At 46.1% G+C, this 22,123-nt stretch overlaps 1 protein-coding gene across 1 annotated transcript; it reads right to left on the bottom strand.

Moving 5' to 3' along the window:
- Positions 1-12,642: 12,642 nt before the first annotated feature.
- LOC134582740 (olfactory receptor 5V1-like) lies at positions 12,643-13,578 on the bottom strand. Its single transcript, XM_063439380.1, has one exon. The coding sequence runs from the start codon at positions 13,576-13,578 to the stop codon at positions 12,643-12,645; it is 936 nt and encodes a 311-aa protein (XP_063295450.1).
- Between the last annotated feature and the right edge of the window lie 8,545 nt (positions 13,579-22,123).

The following is a 22,123-nucleotide window of genomic DNA, read 5'->3' on the forward strand; positions in this document are numbered from 1 at the left end:
ATTCAAAGAAGCCATCTTGGCAGCCACACGAAAAAAAACACCAAAATTCGACGCAATCACTCTTCAGTTTTATCTGGATGTCTCACCCATCACCTTGGCCAAGCATCGAGAGCTCAAACCACTAACCAACGCTCTGGCACAAGCAAACATAGTGTACCGCCGGGGACACCCATTTAAGCTGCTAGTTCGCAAGAACGACACCACCGACATCCTTCAAGACATCTCTAAGATGGTGACCTTCACAGCAACACTAGGCATCCATTTACCCGAAGCACCAGACATGACTACAAACCCATCGACCAGCACCCGACCAATATGGCCACCACTATGGGAGAAGCCACGGCCACCCCGGAATCGACCACCCAAAAGACACCTACAGGTCACCCCGCATGCACAGGCCCGAGACCCGTGAACGCACTGGCGATGACACCAACTGGGTACAACAGTAAGCCCGCAGGGACTTCCTCCCGAGGCCTGGTGGGACAGACACCACTAATCAGCCACATGAACTTGAACTCATAACTATATCCTTTTATCACTATTATCTCTGCTTTATTAATACCAAAGCATATTAAGGTGAATCTAGTTTAATACAAGGGCTTTATTTTATAAATCACAGGGACAGGCCCTGGCAAGAAGGAGAGATCGAGGGGAACTAAGCAGTTGAGGGGAGGGGAAGGCGCGTGGGGTGGGGACTGGGGAAGGAGGGGGGGACCACCCAAAATACCATCTTTTCTACCTGGGTAATAAGGGAGTATGGGATGACAAAAGTATATCTCTGCAGATATGTGTACATCAAGAAACCAACCCACACAGGCCCCAAGATCCAACTAATATAACACCATGAACATCACTGAAACCCAGAGGTCAAAAGGGGATCCCTACAGGCTACCCTGGCCTACTCAGAGCCCTCGGCACCATCCGGGAAAGCCCTGACCAAGCCCCCCATCTCTGTGCACCAACAATGAACCACACACGCCCGAAGCGGGACGCACCCTAGAGCCACCCCGCATTATGTCTCGTATCATCCTGGACATGAGTTACACGTACCATCCAAGTCAGGATGAACCCGCGCACCCCACACCATTTGGCCTGGCACAAGTCCTAAGACCAGGCAGTTATTATTATTTGTTATATGTTCTATGTTGTTTTAAATTGGTCTAATCTGTGGGCTACACAATGGATCCTCTATAGAAAAAAGGTAGAAGGAGACCGCGCTCCAAACAGTATAAATTAAAGAGTGTATGCATACACAAATCTTTTGGAATTGTACATACAGTTGACCTCAAAAACAAAAAGAGACAAAGAAATACAATATGTTATGTCCACTGGGTGAATACTAGATTAGCTTTATGTAGTATCCCTCACATTTGCTAGAGCTAATTCAGAGCTCTGCTGTAATACACATGGGCGGAATAATCCCCGTCTAAGGAGACATGTAGGTCTAGCCGTCTCTGGTATCTCGTATACAGTGCAGTATGCAGTTCATATGAGAAAACACAAAGGATATTTGTGACAGACCCCTTTTGGAGTAATAGATACCATCTCAGAGAATTGCCGTTGTATTTGGATTATTGGGGATTTCGGGTACTTGTGGATCCGTACGGTACACGCAGCCACGTGGAGAGAACAATGGGTCGCGGCCATTTTGACCGCATGAACTAATGACCGAACACTCACGAACTTTCCACACGACGAATTTCAACCTTACCGGTAACGTACGCCCATGCTGGTCGACAGATCGAAAGTACCGAACTAGAGACACCAGATCCAAGAGAGAGTTTTTGTTTATGTTATATGGTTCCTGAGTAAATGGTGCAAACGTGTATCTAGCGAACGGCCCAACCGATCTAGGGGATTTTCACGTATATTGTTCCCTTAGATCTCCGTTCCCTAATACACGTAGTACAGTGCATTTTCGTTATATCTTGTGTGTGTTATTAAACGTGTAATAATCGTGAAATATTCTGCACGGTACAGTGGGAGTGACTCCCACTGTAAATGTATTATCTCCTCCGGATACGGGGAGGAGTTGTTGTACGGCATAAAAGCCCGAGTTGCAGAATAAAGATTATTCCTACTTTGACCCTCAACACAGAGTCTCGTCTCGTGCTTGGAGGGGATGGCTATTACTTGGATTCGTATTTGCTGGGAACCTGTTATGCTTTAGCTGACTTCATCTTGGGGGGGAAAGGACACCTTCTCAGCGGCGTAAACCCCTACTACACCGGGGTGCCGCTACAATATTCCAATAGTGAAGTAAGTACTTATAAGTGCTTAATAGAGAATAGTGATGTCGCGAACATAACATTTTCGGTTCGCGAACTTCCGCAAATGTCCGCAAACCGCCATAGTCTTCAATGAGCAGGTGAATTTTAAAACCCACGGGGACTCTTTCGGGCCACAATAGTGATGGAAAAGTTGTTTCAAGGGGACTAATACCTGGACTGTGGCATGCCGGAGGGGGATCCATGGCAAAACTCCCATGGAAAATTACACAGTTGATGCGTCTGGTTTTAATCCATAAAGGGCATAAATCACCTAACATTCCTAAATCACAATGGATATGGATTGACACCTGACATATGACATATTGACACCTTGACATATGGATTGACACCTGTCCTCAGAGACCCTGATACACACTGACACAGAGCAGAATAGGGACTGTTCCCCCTAAATAGGGTCACTTGGCAGATATGGATTGACACCTGTCCTCAGAGCCCATGATACACACTGACACAGAGCAGAATAGAGACTGTTCCCCCTACATAGGGTCACTTGGCAGATATGGATTGACACCTGTCCTCAAGGCCCCTGATACACACTGACACAGAGCAGAATAGAGACTGTTACCCCTACATAGGGTCACTTGGCAGATAAGGATTGACACCTGTCCTCAGAGACCATGAAACACACTGACACAGAGCAGAATAGGGACTGTTCCCCCTACATAGGGTCACTTGGCAGATATGGCGTGGTCGTGGGAGGAGGAGGATGACTTCCACCTCTACCCCTGTTAGATTCCCGTTGTGCTGTGACATCACCCTTATACGCTGTGTAAAGCATACTTTTTAATTTATTTTGCAAATGCTGCATCCTTTCCGACTTGTAATTCGGTAACATTTCCGCCACTGTCTGCTTATACCGTGGGTCTAGTAGCGTGGACACCTATCACAGGTCGTTCTCCTTCAGCCTTTTTATATGAGGGTCCCTCAACAGGCACGACAGCATGAAAGACCCCATTTGCAGAAGGTTGGATGCCGAGCTACTCATTTCCCATTCCTCCTCCTCACACAGAGCAGAATAGGAACTGTTCCCCCTACATAGGGTCACTTGGCAGGTATGGATTGACACCTGTCCTCAAAGCCCCTGATACACACTGACAAAGAGCAGAATAGAGACTGTTCCCCCTACATAGGGTCACTTGGCAGGTATGGATTGACACCTGTCCTCAAAGCCCCTGATACACACTGACAAAGAGCAGAATAGAGACTGTTCCCCCTACATAGGGTCACTTGGCAGGTATGGATTAACACCTGTCCACAGAGCCCATGATACACAGTGACACAGAGCAGAATAGAGACTGTTCCCCCTACATAGGGTCACTTGGCAGGTATGGATTGACACGTGTCCTAAGGATCCCTGTATTGGGGAACATTGTCGCCCAAACTAATTTATATGCCCATCAATTCCGAGCTACAAATCCGGACTCTTGAATTTAAAAGATTCTGGGCATTGACTATGCTGATGGGCATCATAAAGAAGCCCTCCATCCGCTCCTACTGGAGCAGTAGCCCCATCTGCTCTACCCCCCATTTACTCAAATGTTTTTTGAGGAAGAGGTATGAAATGATTCTGCATTTCATGCACTTCAGCGACAACAGCCTGTGTCCCCCTAGGGAGCATCCCCAGTTTGACAGGCTGTATAAAATCCGCCCCCTGATTACCCACTTTGCTGCCAGGTTTGCAGAGGCTTATACACCTGGAAGGAATATATGCGTGGATGAATCCCTGATGAAGTATAAGAGAAGACTGGGATTCAAGCAGTATGTTCCTTCCAAGCGCTCTAGGTATGGTGTAAAGATGTATAAGCTCTGTGATAGCGAGACTGGGTATACTCAGGCCTTCCGGGTGTACGAGGGAAAGGATAGCCACCTTGACCCTCCAGGTTGCCCAGAACATATGGGAACCAGTGGCAAGATTGTCTGGGACCTGATATTCCCCTTGATGAACAAAGGGTACCACTTGTATACTGACAATTTTTATACAAGTGTCCCTTTGTTGAAGCTACTGTACTGTTTTGATACAGTAGCTTGCGGCACAATTAAAAAGAACAGCACAGGTTTCCCAGGACAACTTGCACGCACCCGGCTACGAAGGGGGGAGACCTCAGCTCTGCGCCAAGAGGAGCTGTTGGCAGTTAAGTACAGAGACAAGAAGGACGTCCTCTAAGCCTGTGTACTTATGCACAAAGCGTTGTACGATCAGATTACACACATGTGCCATGCACGGCACATGTGTCAACTTGCCCAACTTCAATGCCGCCAACAAATTTGTTCCGTTGTCACAATCCCCTTTGCCGATCTCCAGTTGCTGCGGAGTCAGCCACTTTTCCACCTGTGCGTTCAGGGCGGACAGGAGTGCTTGTCCGGTGTGACTCTCTGCTTTCAAGCAAGTCAAACACAAGACGGCGTGACACTGCCGTATCCGGGATGTGGAATAGTACCTGGGGAGCTGGGGGGCTGCCGTTGATGTGGAGCAAGACGCAGCAGTAGAAGAGGACTCAGCCGAGGAGGTTATGGAAGAGGATGGAGTAGGAGGAGTAGAGGAGGTGGCAGCAGGCCTGCCTGCAAGTCGTGGCGGTGTCACCAACTCCTCTGCATATCCACGCATTCCATGCTTGGCAGCCGTCAGCAGGTTTACCCAATGCGCAGTGTAGGTGATATACCTGCCCTGACCATGCTTTGAAGACCAGGTATCAGTGGTCAGCTGGACCCTTGCCCCAACACTGTGTGCCAGACATGCCATTACTTCCTTTTGCACAATCGAGTACAGGTTAGGGATTGCCTTTTGTGATAAGAAATTTCGTCCGGGTACCTTCCACTGCGGTGTCCCAATAGCTACAAAGTTTTTGAACGCCTCAGACTCCACCAGCTCGTATGGTAAAAGCTGGTGGGTTAATAGTACAGACAAGCCAGCTGTCAGACGCTGGGCAAGGGGGTGACTTTCTGACATTGGCTTCTTACGCTCAAACATGTCCTTGGCAGACACTTGACTGTGGGCAGATGAGCAGGCCTGACACACAGACGCTTGGAGACAACTAACTGCTATTCAATCTATAACAGTGAAAAAAGTTTTTTGGTTTTTAAATGCAAGCTATTGGGACACCAGATATGAGTGGCACTGTGAACTGGCAAAGGTTGGCAGAGTACACGTTGTAGGCCTGACACACAGACTCTTGGAGACAACTAACTGCTATTCAATCTATAACAGTGAAAACGTTTTTTGGTTTTAAATGCACGCTATTGTGACACCAGATATGAGTGGCAACTGGCAAAGTACACTGGCAGAGGTCTGCAGAGTACACACTGTAGGCCTGACACACCCGCTTGAAGACAACTAACTGATATTCAAACTATAACAGTGAAAAAAGTTTTTTGGTTTTAAATGCACGCTATTGTGACACCAGATATGAGTGGCAGAGCACACACTGAAGGCCTGACACCCGCTTTAAGGACACTGACTGCTATTAGCTTACACTGAAAAACTGCTATTCAATCTATAACAGTGAAAAAAGTTTTTTGTTTTTTAAATGCAAGCTATTGGGACACCAGATATGAGTGGCACTGTGAAAAACGTTTTTTCTTTGTAAAAGCACGCTATACAGACACCAGATAGAGTGGCAAATTACACTTGCTGAGGTTGGCAGAGCACACGCTGAAGGCCTGGCACCCAGACGCTTGCAGACAACTAACTGCTATTAGCTTACAGTGAAACACTTTTTTTGTTTGTAAAGGCATTATAGTCACACCAGATATGAGTGGTGGCACTGGGCAAATGGGCACAGTATCCACTGAGCCTGACACAGAAGCTGGCAACCAACTAACTGCTCTTCAATCTATTACAGTGAAAAAAATGTTTTTCTTTTTAAATGTCAAGCTTAAGCTATTGTGACACCAGATATGAGTGGTGGCACTGGGCAAATCGGCACAGTATCCACTGAGCCTGACACAGAAGCTGGCAGACAACTAACTGCTCTTCAATCTATTACAGTGAAAAACATTTTTTGGTTTTAAATGCACGCTATAGAGACACCAGATATGAGTGGCAAAGTACACTTGCTGAGGTTGGCAGAGCACACGCTGAAGGCCTGACACCCACTTTAAGGACACTGACTGGTATTAATTTACACTGAAAAACTTTTTTTCTTTGTAAAAGCACGCTATACAGACACCAGATATGAGTGGCAAATTACACTTGCTGAGGTTGGCAGAGCACACGCTGAAGGCCTGACACACGCTTTAAGGACACTGACTGCTATTAGCTTACACTGAAAAACTTTTTTTCTTTGTAAAAGCACGCTATAAAGACACCAGATATGAGTGGCAAATTACACTTGCTGAGTTTGGCAGAGCACACGCTGAAGGCCTGACACTCCAGACGCTTGCAGACAACTAAATGCTATTAGCTTACAGTGAAACACTTTTTTTGTTTTTAAAGGCACGCTATAGTCACACCAGATATGAGTGGTGGCACTGGGCAAATGGGCACAGTATCCACTGAGCCTGACACAGAAACTGGCAGACAACTAACTGCTCTTCAATCTATTACAGTGAAAAAAAAAATATTTTTAAATGTCAAGCTTAAGCTATTGTGACACCAGATATGAGTGGTGGCACTGGGCAAATCGGCACAGTATCCACTGAGCCTGACACAGAAGCTGGCAGACAACTAACTGCTCTTCAATCTATTACAGTGAAAAACATTTTTTTATTTTTAAATCTCAAGCCTAAGCTATTGTGACACCAGATATGAGTGGTGGCACTGGGCAAATGGGCACAGTATCCACTGAGCCTGACACAGAAGATGGCAGACAACTAACTGCTCTTCAATCTATTACAGTGAAAACATTTTTTTTCTTTTTAAATGTCAAGCTTAAGTTATTGTGACACCAGATATGAGTGGTGGCACTTGGCAAATGGGCACAGTATCCACTGAGCCTGACACAGAAGCTGGCAGACAACTAACTGCTCTTCAATCTATTACAGTGAAATTTTGTTTTTCTTTTTAAATGTCAAGCTTAAGCTATTGTGACACCAGATATGAGTGGTGGCACTGGGAAAATGGGCACAGTATGCACTGTGAGCCTGACACAGAAGCTGGCAGGCAGGCAACTGCAATTACATTACACACAAAAAAAAAAAAGCAGACTGATGTTCTAGCCCTAAAAATGGCTTTTTGGGGTGCTGTTCTTACAGCAGAGATCAGATGAGTCCTTCAGGACTGAATCAGGACGACACTGAATACCCTAGCCTAGCTATCAATTTCCCTATCTAATAAACAGTAGCTACACTTTCCCTCCTCTCACTAAGCATGCAGCTTCAGAATGAATCTAAAATGGATGCTGGGAGGGAGGTGGGAGGGTGTGCAAGGGAGGGTCTGCTGCTAATTTGCTGGAATGTGTCTGCTGACCATGAGACACAGGGTCAAAGTTTGCTCAATAATGACGAATAGGGGGCGGATCGAACCGCCCATGTGTTCGCCCGCGACGGTGAACGCGAACACGCTATGTTCGCCAGGAACTATTCGCCTGCGAACAGTTCGGTACATTACTACTCTTGATGATCGCTCCACGTTTACACTTTTATTACTCTTTATGTATAAGGCCTTGTGTGCTCTTATATCTGTCTTATCTATAAATAATTCACTCTTCAAATGTGCTTTAAAATGTATGATTTTACCTTTTATGAACAAGAAAATGAAGTTGTACCGGTATAATTACGCAATGCTATGGGGCTTGTATGTAATTTTTTCCAGGGCTGGTTTTCATACCCAGTCCGGCCCTGGTGGAGACAGACAGTTTTAAAAACCTGATGGCGGTGGCTGTCCCACAGTACGTGGTTCCCAGCCGCCACTACTTTTCCAGGCGAGCCATCCCTTCCCTGCACAACCAATTTGCAGACAAAATCAGGTGTGCACTGCGCAACTCCATCTGTGGCAAGGTCCACATAACCACAGATATGTGGACCAGTAAGCACGGGCAGGATCGCTACAACTCCCTAACTGCACACTGGGCAAATGTAGTGGTGACTGGGCCTGAGGTGGATAGCAGTTTGGCGCATGTCCTTCCATCACCGAGGATTGCAGGGCATTTCTCTTTGCCTCCTGTTGCCTCCTCCTCCTACTCCACTTCCTCCTGCTCTACCACCACCTCATCCAGGCACCGTAACACCTTCACCACCAACTTCAGCACAGCCAGGGGGAAACAACAGCAGGCTGTTTTAAATCTGATATGTTTGGGGGAAAAACCCCACACCGCGCAGGAGCTGTGGACGGGCATTGAACAACAGACCGATGAGTGGTTGTTGCCACTGAGCCTCAAGCTCGGCTTGGTGGTGTGCGATAATGGGCAAAATCTCGTAGTAGATCTAGGCCTAGCCATCCTCTAGCGCTCGTCGGCATGTATTATCTTTAGAATTCCAACAGTTATCCAAGTAACAGATGGAGCGATAAAAGGAACCATAACAAATTATCAAGCCATTTGCAGTTTCGCAGTCTGGTGACCAGGACCCAGACACTGTCTGGGCGGCATTTGGACGACCGGGACCCAGTATGCCTGATGTTGATGTTAGGAGTCACAGTGGGGAATGGATTAGCAGGGTCTGGTGCAGGGTTGAGCACTAGCGTTTGTGCGGCCACATACCAGGACCCAGATGCAGCTTCAGTAAAAAGAGTACTGGATACCAGAAGCCATCACCAGACTGATCCGCAACTTGGAAGAGGATGTGACATTCACTGTAGCGGCTGTGCGCGCTTTAGGCATTCTCACCATGCTGCTGCTCGCCTGTCTGCACTGCCTGGTGGTGTGCGATAATGGGTGAAATCTCGTAGTAGATCTGGGCCTAGCCGGTTTGCCGCACATCCCTTGCCTGGCGCATGTGCTGATTTTGGTGGTGCAGAAATTGGTCCTTAAAAACTACCCATATATATCAGAGCTGCTGCAGAAAGTCTGTGCGCGCTTTCAGCGTTCTCACCCTGCTGCTGCTCGCCTGTCTGTGCTGCAGCGTAACTTTGGCCTTCCCGCTCACCGCCTCATATGTGACGTGCCCACAATGTGGAACTCCACCTTGCACATGCTCGAGAGACTGTGCCAGCAGCAGCAGGCGATAGTGGAGTTTTAGATGCAGCACGCACGGGTCAGTTGCTTTGCGGAACAGCACCACTTCACCACCAGTGAGAGGGCCTCCATGTGAGACCTGTGTGCCATTTTGCACTGTTTTGAGTACTCCACCAACATGGCCAGAGCTGATGACGCCATTCTCAGCCTTACTATCCCGCTTCTATGTCTCCTTGAAAAAATGCTTCGGGCGATGATGGAAGAGGATGTGGCAGAGGAGGAGGAAGAGTAGTCGTTTCCACGGTTATCAGGCCAGTCATTCACAATTGGCTTGGAGGGTGGGTTCCTGCACCAGCATAGGCCAGGTACACAATTGTCCAGCCAGGGCACAGTTCTGGAGGATGAGGAGGAGGATGATGAGGATGAGGATGAGGAGGATGAACTGTGTTCACAGCAGGGTGGTACCCAATGCAGCTCATGGGCATCACTGGAGAGTGGCTGGGGGGATACGGAGGACACAGACGATACACCTCCCACAGAGGACAGCTTGTCCTTGCCTCTGGGCAGCCTGGCACACATGAGCAACTACATGCTGCAGTGCCTGCACAACGACTGCCGAGTTGCCCACATTCTAACTTGTGCTGATTACTGGGTGGCCACCCTGCTGGATCCCCGTTACAAGGACAACGTGCCATCCTTAATTCCCTCACTGGAGCGTGATCGGAAGATGCGCGACTACAAGCGCACACTGGTAGACGCGTTGCTGAGGGCATTCACAACTGACACCGGGGGCTCGGTGGAAGCACAAGGCAAAGGCAGAGGAGGAGGAAGAGGTCACCAACGCAACTGGGGCACCGCCAGCACCTCAGAAGGCAGGGTTAGCATGGCCCAAATGTGGAAAAGCTTTTTCAGCACGCCACAACAACCAGCACCACCATCTGATATGGAACGTCTTAGCAGGAGGCAGCATTTCAGCAACATGGTGGAACAGAATGTATGCACACCCTTACACGTACTGACTGATGGGTCTGCCCCATTCAACTTCTGGGTCTCCAAATTGGGCACATGGCCTGAGCTTCCCCTTTATGCCATGGAGGTGCTGGCCTGCCCTGCAGCCAGTGTGTTGTCTAAACGTGTGTTTAGCATGGCAGGGGGCGTTATCACAGACAAGCGCAGCCGCCTGTCCACAGCCAATGATCACGTTATTAAAATGAACCAGGCATGGATCCCACCAGACTTGTCTGTACCTTGGGCATAATTGACATTTATAACAGTCTCACCCAGCCATTGTTATACTCAAGTGCACTTATTCTTTGTTTTCTTTTTCTGTATGTCCAAATATTTTGGGGGCTACCAGAATAATAAAAAAAAAAAAAAGTGTTAGCTACCTCCTCCTCCTCCACCGCCACTTCCACCTACACCACCACGGTCACCGCCTCCTCAACCTATGGGTCACTAAGTATAAACTATGTAGACAATAGCAGAGGCTTGTGAAGGCCTTTTCTCCATGCATAAGGAGTTGAGCATTTCTCCATGCATCAGGACTGCAAGAAATGTACCGCAGGCCGCAAATGTTTATTTTGCTTATATGTCCCAAGTCCCAATATTTTGGGGGCTACCCCAATTAAAAAAAAAAAAATAGTGTTGGCTACCTCCTCCTCCTCCACCGCCGCTTCCACCTACACCGCCACGGTCACCGCCTCCTCAACCTATGGGTCACATAGTATAAACTATGTACACAATAGCAGAGGCTTGTGAAGGCATTTTCTCCAAGCATCAGGAGTTGAGCATTTCTCCATGCATCAGGACTGCAAGAAATGCACCGCAGGCCACAAATGTTTATTTTTTTTATATGTCCCAATATTTTGGGGGCTACCCCAATTAAAAAAAATAAAAAAAATAAACAGTGTTGGCTACCTACTCCTTCTCCACCACCGCTTCCACCTACACCGCCACGGTCACTGCCTCCTCAATCTATGCGTCACGTAGTATAAACTATGTACACAATAGCAGAGGCTTGTGAAGGCCTTTTCTCCATGCATCAGGAGTTGAGCTCAGTTTGAACAATAAAAGAAAATAACCTGCACTCCAACTCTCTCTCAAATGGATAATTCTGGTGATCCTCCTGACAGCCATACTTTAGATTTTGATTTATGTTCTTCCAAAGCTAAAATCAAAGATTCCATCTAGTGCTATTTTATGGCACAGCTGTATTTTACATTTGTATGCTATTTTAAGTGATTTCCCTATCCACATTTGTTTGCAGGGCACTTGTCCTACTCTTATCCCCATTTTACTTCCTTTTGCAGCCCTCTAGCCCTCTCCAGGACTTTTTTAGAGGCATTTTAGTGCCCAAAAGTTCAGGTCCACATTGATTTCAATGGGGTTCGGTTTCAGGGTCAAGTTCAAGCCCGAACCCAGACTTTTTTCAAAGTACAGCCGAACCCGCCATACCCGAACATCCAGGTGTCCGCTCAACTCTAGCTATTACATATCATAATAATCAATCAGTGTAACAACATTTTACATATCAAAAACAGTATAGCAAGATAGTACATATCAAGATAAGTCAGTTTAACATTGTATTACGTATCAAAACATTTTTACATTGTATTACATATCAAAACATTTTACAACCTTACATTCTGACAGTGTAGTAGTAGTAATAAAAATATAGTGTAGTTAATTTGTCTTCAATGATAGCATACAAGACATTACAAAGAGATGTTTCCATGTAGACTCCAATACATGAAACATTAACATAGTGTATCATGTGTCTACTATTTATCCTGTGCTCTAACTTGAGTTATCCAGATAATCTGTGGGTCTTTACCTTGTTTAGAGATTAAAGCGATGGTTGCCCCTATTCCAGATTTAGGGATATGGGTTGCTAACTTTTTTTTTTTTTGCAGTGCATATTAAGTTAACATACGTGCGTGAGGTACCCCAACGGCAATCCTCAAGCATTGTTGAGACACATGTAACAGTGGGGTAGTCGAGAATACGTGCACAATTTTTATATTTAAGCAGATATTAGTATTCTTAAACAAGATTCAAAAGCTGTATCTTTAGAAAAGGGTCAGAATTGTTAGAACCATTTTATTGATATGTCAAAGGTCTTTAGAACAGGTTTAGAATAGAGCAATTGATGAATTGCCTGAGCTGGTTTATCAAGTCTGATATAAAATATTGGCAACACTTTTCATGTTGGGTGAGATTCTCTGTATTACTACCTCACTCATATTACAGCTCTAATAAACAAAAATTAATTTGATTGTATTACTTGAAATGGTTAAAATGAATCATTTTCTATGCCATTTCTTACAAAGCTTTCTAAATGCAAGTTTAACCTCTTTGTTTCTTAGACTGTATATCAGAGGGTTCAACATTGGGGTAATCACATTGTAAAGCACAGAGAGCATCTTATCGTGCTCTAGAGAGTAGCTAGATTCAGGCCTGAGATACATAAATACAATAGTACCGTAAAAAATTAAAACCACCAGAAGATGTGATGCACATGTTGAAAAAGCCTTTTGTTGTCCTTTTGTTGACCGAATGCGAAGGATTGTGGATATTATAAAAACATATGAGATGACTGTTAGTAAGAAAGAAGCACCGGCTGCAAGACCACCCAAGCCCAAAATGACAATCAGATTTGTTTTAGTGTCTGAACAGGACAATTTCAAAAGTGGTGGCATGTCACAAAAAAAATGGTTGACTTCCTTCGAACCACAGTATGATAAACCAGCTGTCATTAGAGTGTGGACCAAGGAATAAAAGAGACCTGTAAGCCAACAGCCAGAGACAAGTTTGATACACAATGTCTTGCTCATAATTTGTGTGTAACGCAAGGGATTACATATGGCTACAAATCGATCGTAACCCATAATACTCAAGAGAAAACATTCTGAACTGCCCAGAAAGTGGAAGAAGTAAAGCTGCGTGATACAGTCACTGAAGGAAATGTAGCTAATTTCTACAAGGAGACTGGTCAGCATCTTTGGCACAGTGACTGACGTGAAGCAGACATCCAAGAGAGACAAACTGAACAGGAACGTGTACATGGGGGTACTGAGTTCATGAATAACTCGTGTGAGTAGAATCAGAATTGAATTTCCAGTTAAGGTGGTCATGTACACACAGGAAAACAGCACAAAAAGGACAATCTTTAGTTGTGGGTCTTTGGAAAGTCCAATCAAAATGAAATCATTATTCAGTGTGTTATTGCTTACAGCCATTTTCTACAATACGACACAAAGGGTTGTTTAGATAGTAACCAATCACTTGTTTAAAATTCTAATCAACAAATTTCAAATGGAAAAAAAAATACAGTTAGAATAGCTCTTTTAATTAAATTCAGTGTAACCAATCAATTTAATATTTATGGAAACAATTTTAAATTATTTAAGATTTTTGAATACACTTAAAACATTTTTTAAATATTTAAATAACTATATATCGATATATAACAAAAATTAAAAAAGTACAAAATCTATTTTTTTTTCATAAAATTAAATCATTTTGGAAGTCTCTCCAAGTATATGACAGTATTTAAAAACCTATTTAACAATATCACATGGAGAACCCATCCTATCTGCCATATTGTTTTCACAGGGTAACATTATATGACAGCTTGATCCAGGCTGGTATTGCTCAGATGATGATACACTAATATAACTACTGTTTAAATAGAGTGCAAGCTATGGTGAAGATTGTCCGGGTGATCTCCTAGACTGAATGTATTCAAGAAACGTGAATAAGAAGGTTTTCTTTAATTGTGTGGACACTTGGTGATGTAATTGAGATTACAGCTAGATCACCCTCTAGTACGGAATAAGGATAATTAAACCCACATCATTCACTGTGTGCAATCACATGGTGGGAGGTCTATTTAAATATGAAAATGTACATGGTACACTAATTGATGTTATTTGTATCTATAGAAATGTATTCCTTTCTTTGTCTGTACAAATGGTCATTTTACCCATAAACTTTGAAAATAAAAACTAGTGATTTTGTATGTATTTTGCTTCTTGAAATTCCATATCTAATTATATTAACCAATTCACTATCAAGTACGTTTTTAATGGAAAAATGATTAGCATTCCATTCATTTGAAGGAAGAGATCCATAGCTAAATATAAACATATTATTAAACAGCACTTTTGTGTATAGATTGTTTTGCAGACAAACTTAAAAATTAAAATGATGTAAATGTACACAATTTTTATTTTTCATTCAGCCTTTATAGACATTTTTAGAAAAAGACAAGCTTTAGACAGTATACAGTGTATTTTTTTAATCTTGCAATATTTCACTCAGGGTCTAAGATGTTACTATAGATCCAAAAATGCAATTTTTCTCAGACACAGCAGATAGGACAAATTGAGATAAATAAAGATGGTCAAAACCTTGCTTATAGGTGTTGGTAAGGACCAATAATGTATTTCTAGCAGTACAATGTACTAAAAATTGCCACATAATGGAAAAATGAATGTCTGCATTAAGCATAATGCCCATGTATAGAAAATACAGTTAAATCATATATTTGGAAACTAAAGGTATTTAAAACTGCTATAGCAATATTTATCAATCTCTGGACTGCTAAACTAATGCTGATAGTAAAATGGTCCACTCACTACTCTGCTTCCGGAATGTAGGAATGGTATGACCCATTGAAACTTCCTGTACTGTTTGTCAGCAGTGGGTGTGCTGACATTTTCAGAAACTTAACAGGCATTATATAATTAAATAGTGGTTTATGGCATAGAAATGTGTTTCTCTACTAGCTGACATTCATAGCTAGAATATACATGAAGGGGAGTAAGGCTTTAGCGACTATATTTTATACTGCAAAATACATGAAAATAAAAATGTTTATACTGGATTTTGGTATTGTTACAATCTGAATATTTAAAATACATAAATTGTTCTAAAATAAAAGGACATTACATTATCATATGTTTATATGGCATCAATACCTTAATTCCCACTGAATACATTGATTAAAATTATATCAGATTTTATGGAGAGACCAGCTGACCGAATATAATCTGGATTCATTGTCTATAAGCTTCTGATATTTATAAGGTACTGCCCTATTTAGATACGACTTAGAAAGAAACAGCTTCATTAGATGTACAGAATACAATTTCATGTTTATTTATTTTAAATTTTTCACTGAAAAATATTTTTCATAAAATAATTATTGTGGATATTTTGATTTTCATTATAAATTATGTTCAGTTACAGGAACAAACTAAATGAGTGTTATATAAATCTCTTGACATCTAACTACTGTGAACTATGCAAATCCATGTCTACTAAATGTCGGGGCTATGTGCTAAATTATGGCATACTGTGTGTTCACATAAAACCTTTTAAAATAAAATATATATATATATATATATATACTATATTTTTAAGACTGTTTTCATTTTCTGACTAAATAAACTCGCACACAATTTTAAAACGTACAATAGAGCTACAGAAATGTATCACACATATGGAATAAGAGATTATTCACTATTAATTAGAAGAAAAAGATTTGCTTACCTTACAATACATCTTTGTTGCAGTACCCACGTACAGTAAACAACAAAATGTGATGGATTTATATAGGGACTTTGTTTCTGTGATACAGTGCAAGCAATTAAGTATTTAGTCCTTGGAGTTTAACCATAAATAGTTACTGTGGTCCATGTCTTATGCAATAATTAATTCTAATTTTACTTTAACTCCTTTTAATGGAAAATGTGATTCTAAAATGGAAACTTTTATCTAAATGTTTATATGTAAAATATTGAATTAGTATTTAACAGCAGTGCATTGGGTGGCCGAATTATATTCCCACTGTCTCATGGCAGAATTAAAAAAGGCGATGGGGATCACAAGGTAGGCTTATTTGCTGATGATGTGATTTTATCTCTTGGAGACCCAGAATAATCTTTGGGCCCATTGATAGACATATTACTCGAATTTGGAAAATCTCATATAATAAAATAAATTCTCATAAAACTCAAGCATCACCATTTCATATTCCAAAGCCTGTGTTGGAAACATTGATGAAAGGATACCAGATTGACTGGAGAAAGTCATTTATTTCTTATTTAGGAATTAATTTGACCAAGAACCTGTCAAACATGCATTCACTTAACCTCGCCAAGTTGTGGCCAGTATTTAAAAAAAAAAAAAGTTGGTAAAATGGTCTAAACCTGAGTTATCTGGGCTCGGGGGGAAAGCTTTGTTCCAAATGAATATGCTCCCTAAAGTCGTATATTTTATAAGATCTATCTCCATAACTAGTCCCTTGTCTTTTTTTATGAATATACATTTGGATTTTCTTTTATTTATCTGGAGGAACAGAATGTGCAGAGTTAAGCTAGCGGTTCTACAGAACTTGAATGTTTGGGGAGGCCAGGGGGAGCCTGATTTAAAAAAAAACTATTATGCAGCCAATGCGGCAGCTGCTATTAAATTTAATTTAGATTCACCAAGATAGTTAGAGATGGAAACAGATAAATTACACCCTTACTCTTTTAAATAATTAATCTGGCTCCCTATTTCTAAAATACCTAACTTATATACTATGTTTTCATCAAAGAAAATCTAATTAAAAGCATTCTATTGCTTAAAACTTTAAAACTCAACTTGTCTTGGTCAAGAGCTATGCTGCTTTTCATCCTAAATCATTATTACCCACAAATAGATTTGACTGACTGGGGCTCCAAATGCATAAACAATATTGATAGTTTTTTCAACAATGATTCACTAATGTCATTTGAAAAAGTTAAAAATAAGTATAATTTGGATAATAGCTGGGCACCCCAGCACTCCGCAATCACTGAGATCCTACACCAGCAATTTGACATCCCCAATCCCGACTACAAATTTGAAAATGTAAAAATATAGAACCTTGAAAACATTTATTTATTTTACCCAAATATATATATAATCTCCTTATGTTATTCTTATTTTTTTTCAGCTCAAAATCCAAAACCAGATTATATTCTAGCCTTGGAAAAGGTTTGGGTCTGCAATGGAACCTGGAGGAATGGCTTGCATTCACATCATCTCTCAAAGGGATCACAGTGTTCCAACCATATAGAAAATCACTACAAAATTAGTCCTGGCCCCTTCAAGAATTCATAAAAGGAACACACAATGTACAGATAGGTGTTGGAGGGGTTGTGGAGGCTTCAGTTTCCTTTCACATATATGGTAGCACTGTGCAAAAGTGCAACCGTTCTGGCAGGGAATACATTCACTGATTAAAAAGATAGATCTGTCGGGGGGCGGGGCCTGACCTGCAAGCCGATCGGTCGCATGGCGGAGGAGCTCCCGACAAACATGCTGCCTACAAGGAGAATGCTCACCGCTACTAAGATTAATCATGCCGGGAGTTGCTACCCAGGATGGGGGCACCCTGGCGAACCCGAGGATACCAGACCCGAGTTCCTCCTGCAATCCTGAACCGACGAAGGCGGGCCCTGGCCCACGGCAGATGGAGCTGAGGGGAGACGGCCGCTCTCCTCGCCCAAAAGCTGGGGGTACCGAGCTATTGCATACCTGCTCCCCCCCCTCAGGACCGGCGGGGGTGATCCCGGTCCAACCACCCCTGGCACCAAGGCTTATATGGGTGAAAAAAATCGACTCTCAGCGGGTTGCCCGCAAAAGCAGGGGAACGCACAATGGCGGACGCCACGTGTGAACACGGAGACACAATATGGCAACTTACTTGGGCACGGCTTGAAGCCATAATAGACACCTTCTGGGCAAGCCTGGAGAGCGGACAGCAACAGACCGCAAAACCGGCGAACTCGCCTAATAGAAAACCCAAGGACCCCCGCTACAGCCACTTTAGCAACCGCCTGGTACAATCACAAAGAACGAGCCACAGACGGAGACCCCACCCGCGTGCACGCAAACCAACTCATCAGAGGCACATGGTGAGGCTGACCCGAAAAGGCCCAAGGGCCATCACCAGACCCAAGGCATGGCAGAGAACCGCAACGCTACCACCAGCAAGTGAGCCTATCACACCACATCATGCACAGCCACAGCCAAAGAGCGTCCCACTCACCCGGCCGAAAACACTGTACACCGACAACATCAGTGCAGATCAGCGTAAAGGCAGGTGGCCGAGGAAAACGACGGCACCCACACCACCCCACTCGACCCGACCACTGCAGGACACTCAAGCATACCCAAAGCCCTCTTATAAACGAGGCATAGGCTGACTGGGCACAAACACCCCAGGTCAGCGGTTCCCAAAGTGTGGGTCGCAACCCACTGGTGGGTCGCAGGGCGATCCCCAGTGGGTCGCGCTGACCCACACATCCAGGGCCGCCGGCTAGTCAGGCAGACTGACACCAAGAGAGAGCCCGGCGGCTTGCCCTGTATGCCGCCGGGCTCCCTCCAATCAGTCTGCCCAGCAGCTCCTGTCTGCAGCTCCGCCGGGTGCAGAGCTGCAGACTGTGTGATAGAAGTCTCGCGAGCTCCCAGAGCGTTACCATGGCAACACTCAGGGAGCTCGTGAGATTTTAATTACACTGTCTGCAGCTCAGCACCCGGCGGAGCTGAAGGCCGGAGAGGTAACCCACCGGACCACCAGGGAGACACTGGACCACCAGGGAATTTATTACAGGTAGGACACAGCCCCAGACCATGTCCTCCCTCCCCCCATGTAACCCCTTCACTCCCTGCCCCCCCATGTAACCCCTTCACCCCCTGCCCCCCCATGTAACCATTTCACCCCCTGCCCTCCCCATGTAACCCCTTCACCCCCCTGCCCCCCCATGTAACCACTTCACCCCCTGCCCCCCCATGTAACCACTTCACCCCCTGCCCTCCCCATGTAACCCCTTCACCCCCTGCCCTCCCCATGTAACCCCTTCACCCCCTGCCCCCCCATGTAACCCCTTCACCCCCTGCCCCCCATGTAACCCCTTCACCCCCTGCCCTCCCCCATGTAACCCCTTCACCCCCTGCCCTCCCCATGTAACCCCTTCACACCCTGCCCTCCCCATGTAACCCCTTCACCCCCTGCCCCCCCATGTAACCCCTTCACCCCCTGCCCTCCCCATGTAACCCCTTCACCCCCTGCCCTCCCCATGTAACCCCTTCACCCCCTGCCCCCCCCTGCCCCCCCATGTAACCCCTTCACCCCTGCCCTCCCCATGTAACCCCTTCACCCCCTGCCCTCCCCATGTAACCCCTTCACTCCCTGCCCTCCCCATGTAACCCCTTCACCCCCTGCCCTCCCCATGTAACCCCTTCACCCCCTGCCCTCCCCATGTAACCCCTTCACCCCCTGCCCTCCCCATGTAACCCCTTCACCCCCTGCCCCCCCATGTAACCCCTTCACCCCCTGCCCCCCCATGTAACCACTTCACCCCCTGCCCCCCATGTAACCATTTCACCCCCTGCCCTCCCCATGTAACCCCTTCTCCCCCTGCCCCCCCATGTAACCCCTTCACCCCCTGCCCCCCCATGTAACCCCTTCTCCCCCTGCCCCCCATGTAACCCCTTCACCCCCTGCCCTCCCCATGTAACCCCTTCACCCCCTGCCCCCCCATGTAACCACTTCACCCCCTGCCCCCCATGTAACCACTTCACTCCCTGCCCTCCCCATGTAACCCCTTCACCCCCTGCCCCCCATGTAACCACTTCACTCCCTGCCCTCCCCATGTAACCCCTTCACTCCCTGCCCTCCCCATGTAACCCCTTCACTCCCTGCCCTCCCCATGTAACCCCTTCACCCCCTGCCCTCCCCATGTAACCCCTTCACCCCCTGCCCTCCCCATGTAACCCCTTCACCCCCTGCCCTCCCCATGTAACCCCTTCACCCCCTGCCCTCCCCATGTAACCCTTTCACTCCCTGCCCTCCCCATGTAACCCCTACACTCCCTGCCCTCCCCATGTAACCCCTTCACTCCCTGCCCTCCCCATGTAACCCCTTCACTCCCTGCCCTCCCCATGTAACCCCTTCACTCCCTGCCCTCCCCATGTAACCCCGTCACTCCCTGCCTTCCCCAATTTGTCACCCCTTCACTCCCTGCCATCCCCTATGTGTCACCCCTTCACTCCCTGCCCTCCCCATGTCACCCCCTTCACCCCCACCCCCCGTAACCTTTTCTCCCCCTGCCCCCGCCACTGTAACCATTTCACCCCCTGCCCTCCCCATGTAACCCCTTCACCCCCCTGCCCCCCCATGTAACCACTTCACCCCCTGCCCCCCCATGTAACCACTTCACCCCCTGCCCTCCCCATGTAACCCCTTCACCCCCTGCCCTCCCCATGTAACCCCTTCACCCCCTGCCCCCCCATGTAACCCCTTCACCCCCTGCCCCCCCATGTAACCCCTTCACCCCCTGCCCTCCCCCATGTAACCCCTTCACCCCCTGCCCTCCCCATGTAACCCCTTCACCCCCTGCCCTCCCCATGTAACCCCTTCACCCCCTGCCCCCCCATGTAACCCCTTCACCCCCTGCCCTCCCCATGTAATTCCTTCACCCCCTGCCCTCCCCATGTAACCCCTTCACCCCCTGCCCCCCATGTAACCACTTCACTCCCTGCCCTCCCCATGTAACCCCTTCACTCCCTGCCCTCCCCATGTAACCCCTTCACTCCCTGCCCTCCCCATGTAACCCCTTCACCCCCTGCCCTCCCCATGTAACCCCTTCACCCCCTGCCCTCCCCATGTAACCCCTTCACCCCCTGCCCTCCCCATGTAACCCCTTCACCCCCTGCCCTCCCCATGTAACCCCTTCACTCCCTGCCCTCCCCATGTAACCCTTTCACTCCCTGCCCTCCCCATGTAACCCCTACACTCCCTGCCCTCCCCATGTAACCCCTTCACTCCCTGCCCTCCCCATGTAACCCCTTCACTCCCTGCCCTCCCCATGTAACCCCTTCACTCCCTGCCCTCCCCATGTAACCCCGTCACTCCCTGCCTTCCCCAATTTGTCACCCCTTCACTCCCTGCCATCCCCTTTGTGTCACCCCTTCACTCCCTGCCCTCCCCCATGTCACCCCCTTCACCCCCACCCCCCGTAACCTTTTCTCCCCCTGCCCCCGCCACTGTAGCCTTTTCTCCCCCTGCCCCCACACTGTAACCCTTTCCCCCCCGCCTGTGCCATCCCTTCTCCCCCTGCCTGCCCACGCCTTCTCCCCCTGCCCGCCCACTGTAATCCTTTCTCACTTTGCCCTCACACTGCCCCCCACACTGTTACCAGCACACTCCCTCCCACACTGTCACCCTCACCTCTCCCACACACGGTCACACTCACCTCCTGTCTCTGCGTGTATATGTATCTGGGTGTCCTTTTGTGTCATTGTCTGTGTATTGTGTGTCAGTGTGTATCTGTGTACATGAGTGTCTGTTTATCTATGTGTGGGAAACTAGGTGTCATTGTGTGTATTGCTGTCAGGGTGTGTATTTGTGTGTCTGTGTGTGTCTCTGTATGTGTGTGTATATGTGTATACACTTCACACATACTCCATACAAAAAACATGCTTACATTCAAACACACATTGTGTATATGTATATTTTATAAACACAATACACACACTGCATCCACTACACACACACACACACACACACACTGCATCTACTACACACGTACTGCAAACGCAAACATTACATACAAACACACCCCGGCAAATTATCTACAAACACCCCTTCATTCAAACACCAACACTCAAAAAGCACACCTGCATTTCAAGTCCGACACTACATACAAACACCCTTGCATTCAGACGCAAATATTACAAACAAGTACA

The sequence above is a fragment of the Pelobates fuscus genome, chromosome 13 (assembly GCF_036172605.1).
Source record: "Pelobates fuscus isolate aPelFus1 chromosome 13, aPelFus1.pri, whole genome shotgun sequence".
Lineage (NCBI taxonomy): Eukaryota > Metazoa > Chordata > Amphibia > Anura > Pelobatidae > Pelobates > Pelobates fuscus.

What these genes read in the sequence shown, in the direction of transcription:
- LOC134582740 (XM_063439380.1), bottom strand. Translation starts at nt 13,578, where the DNA reads ATGGCTGTAAGCAATAACACACTGAATAATGATTTCATTTTGATTGGA.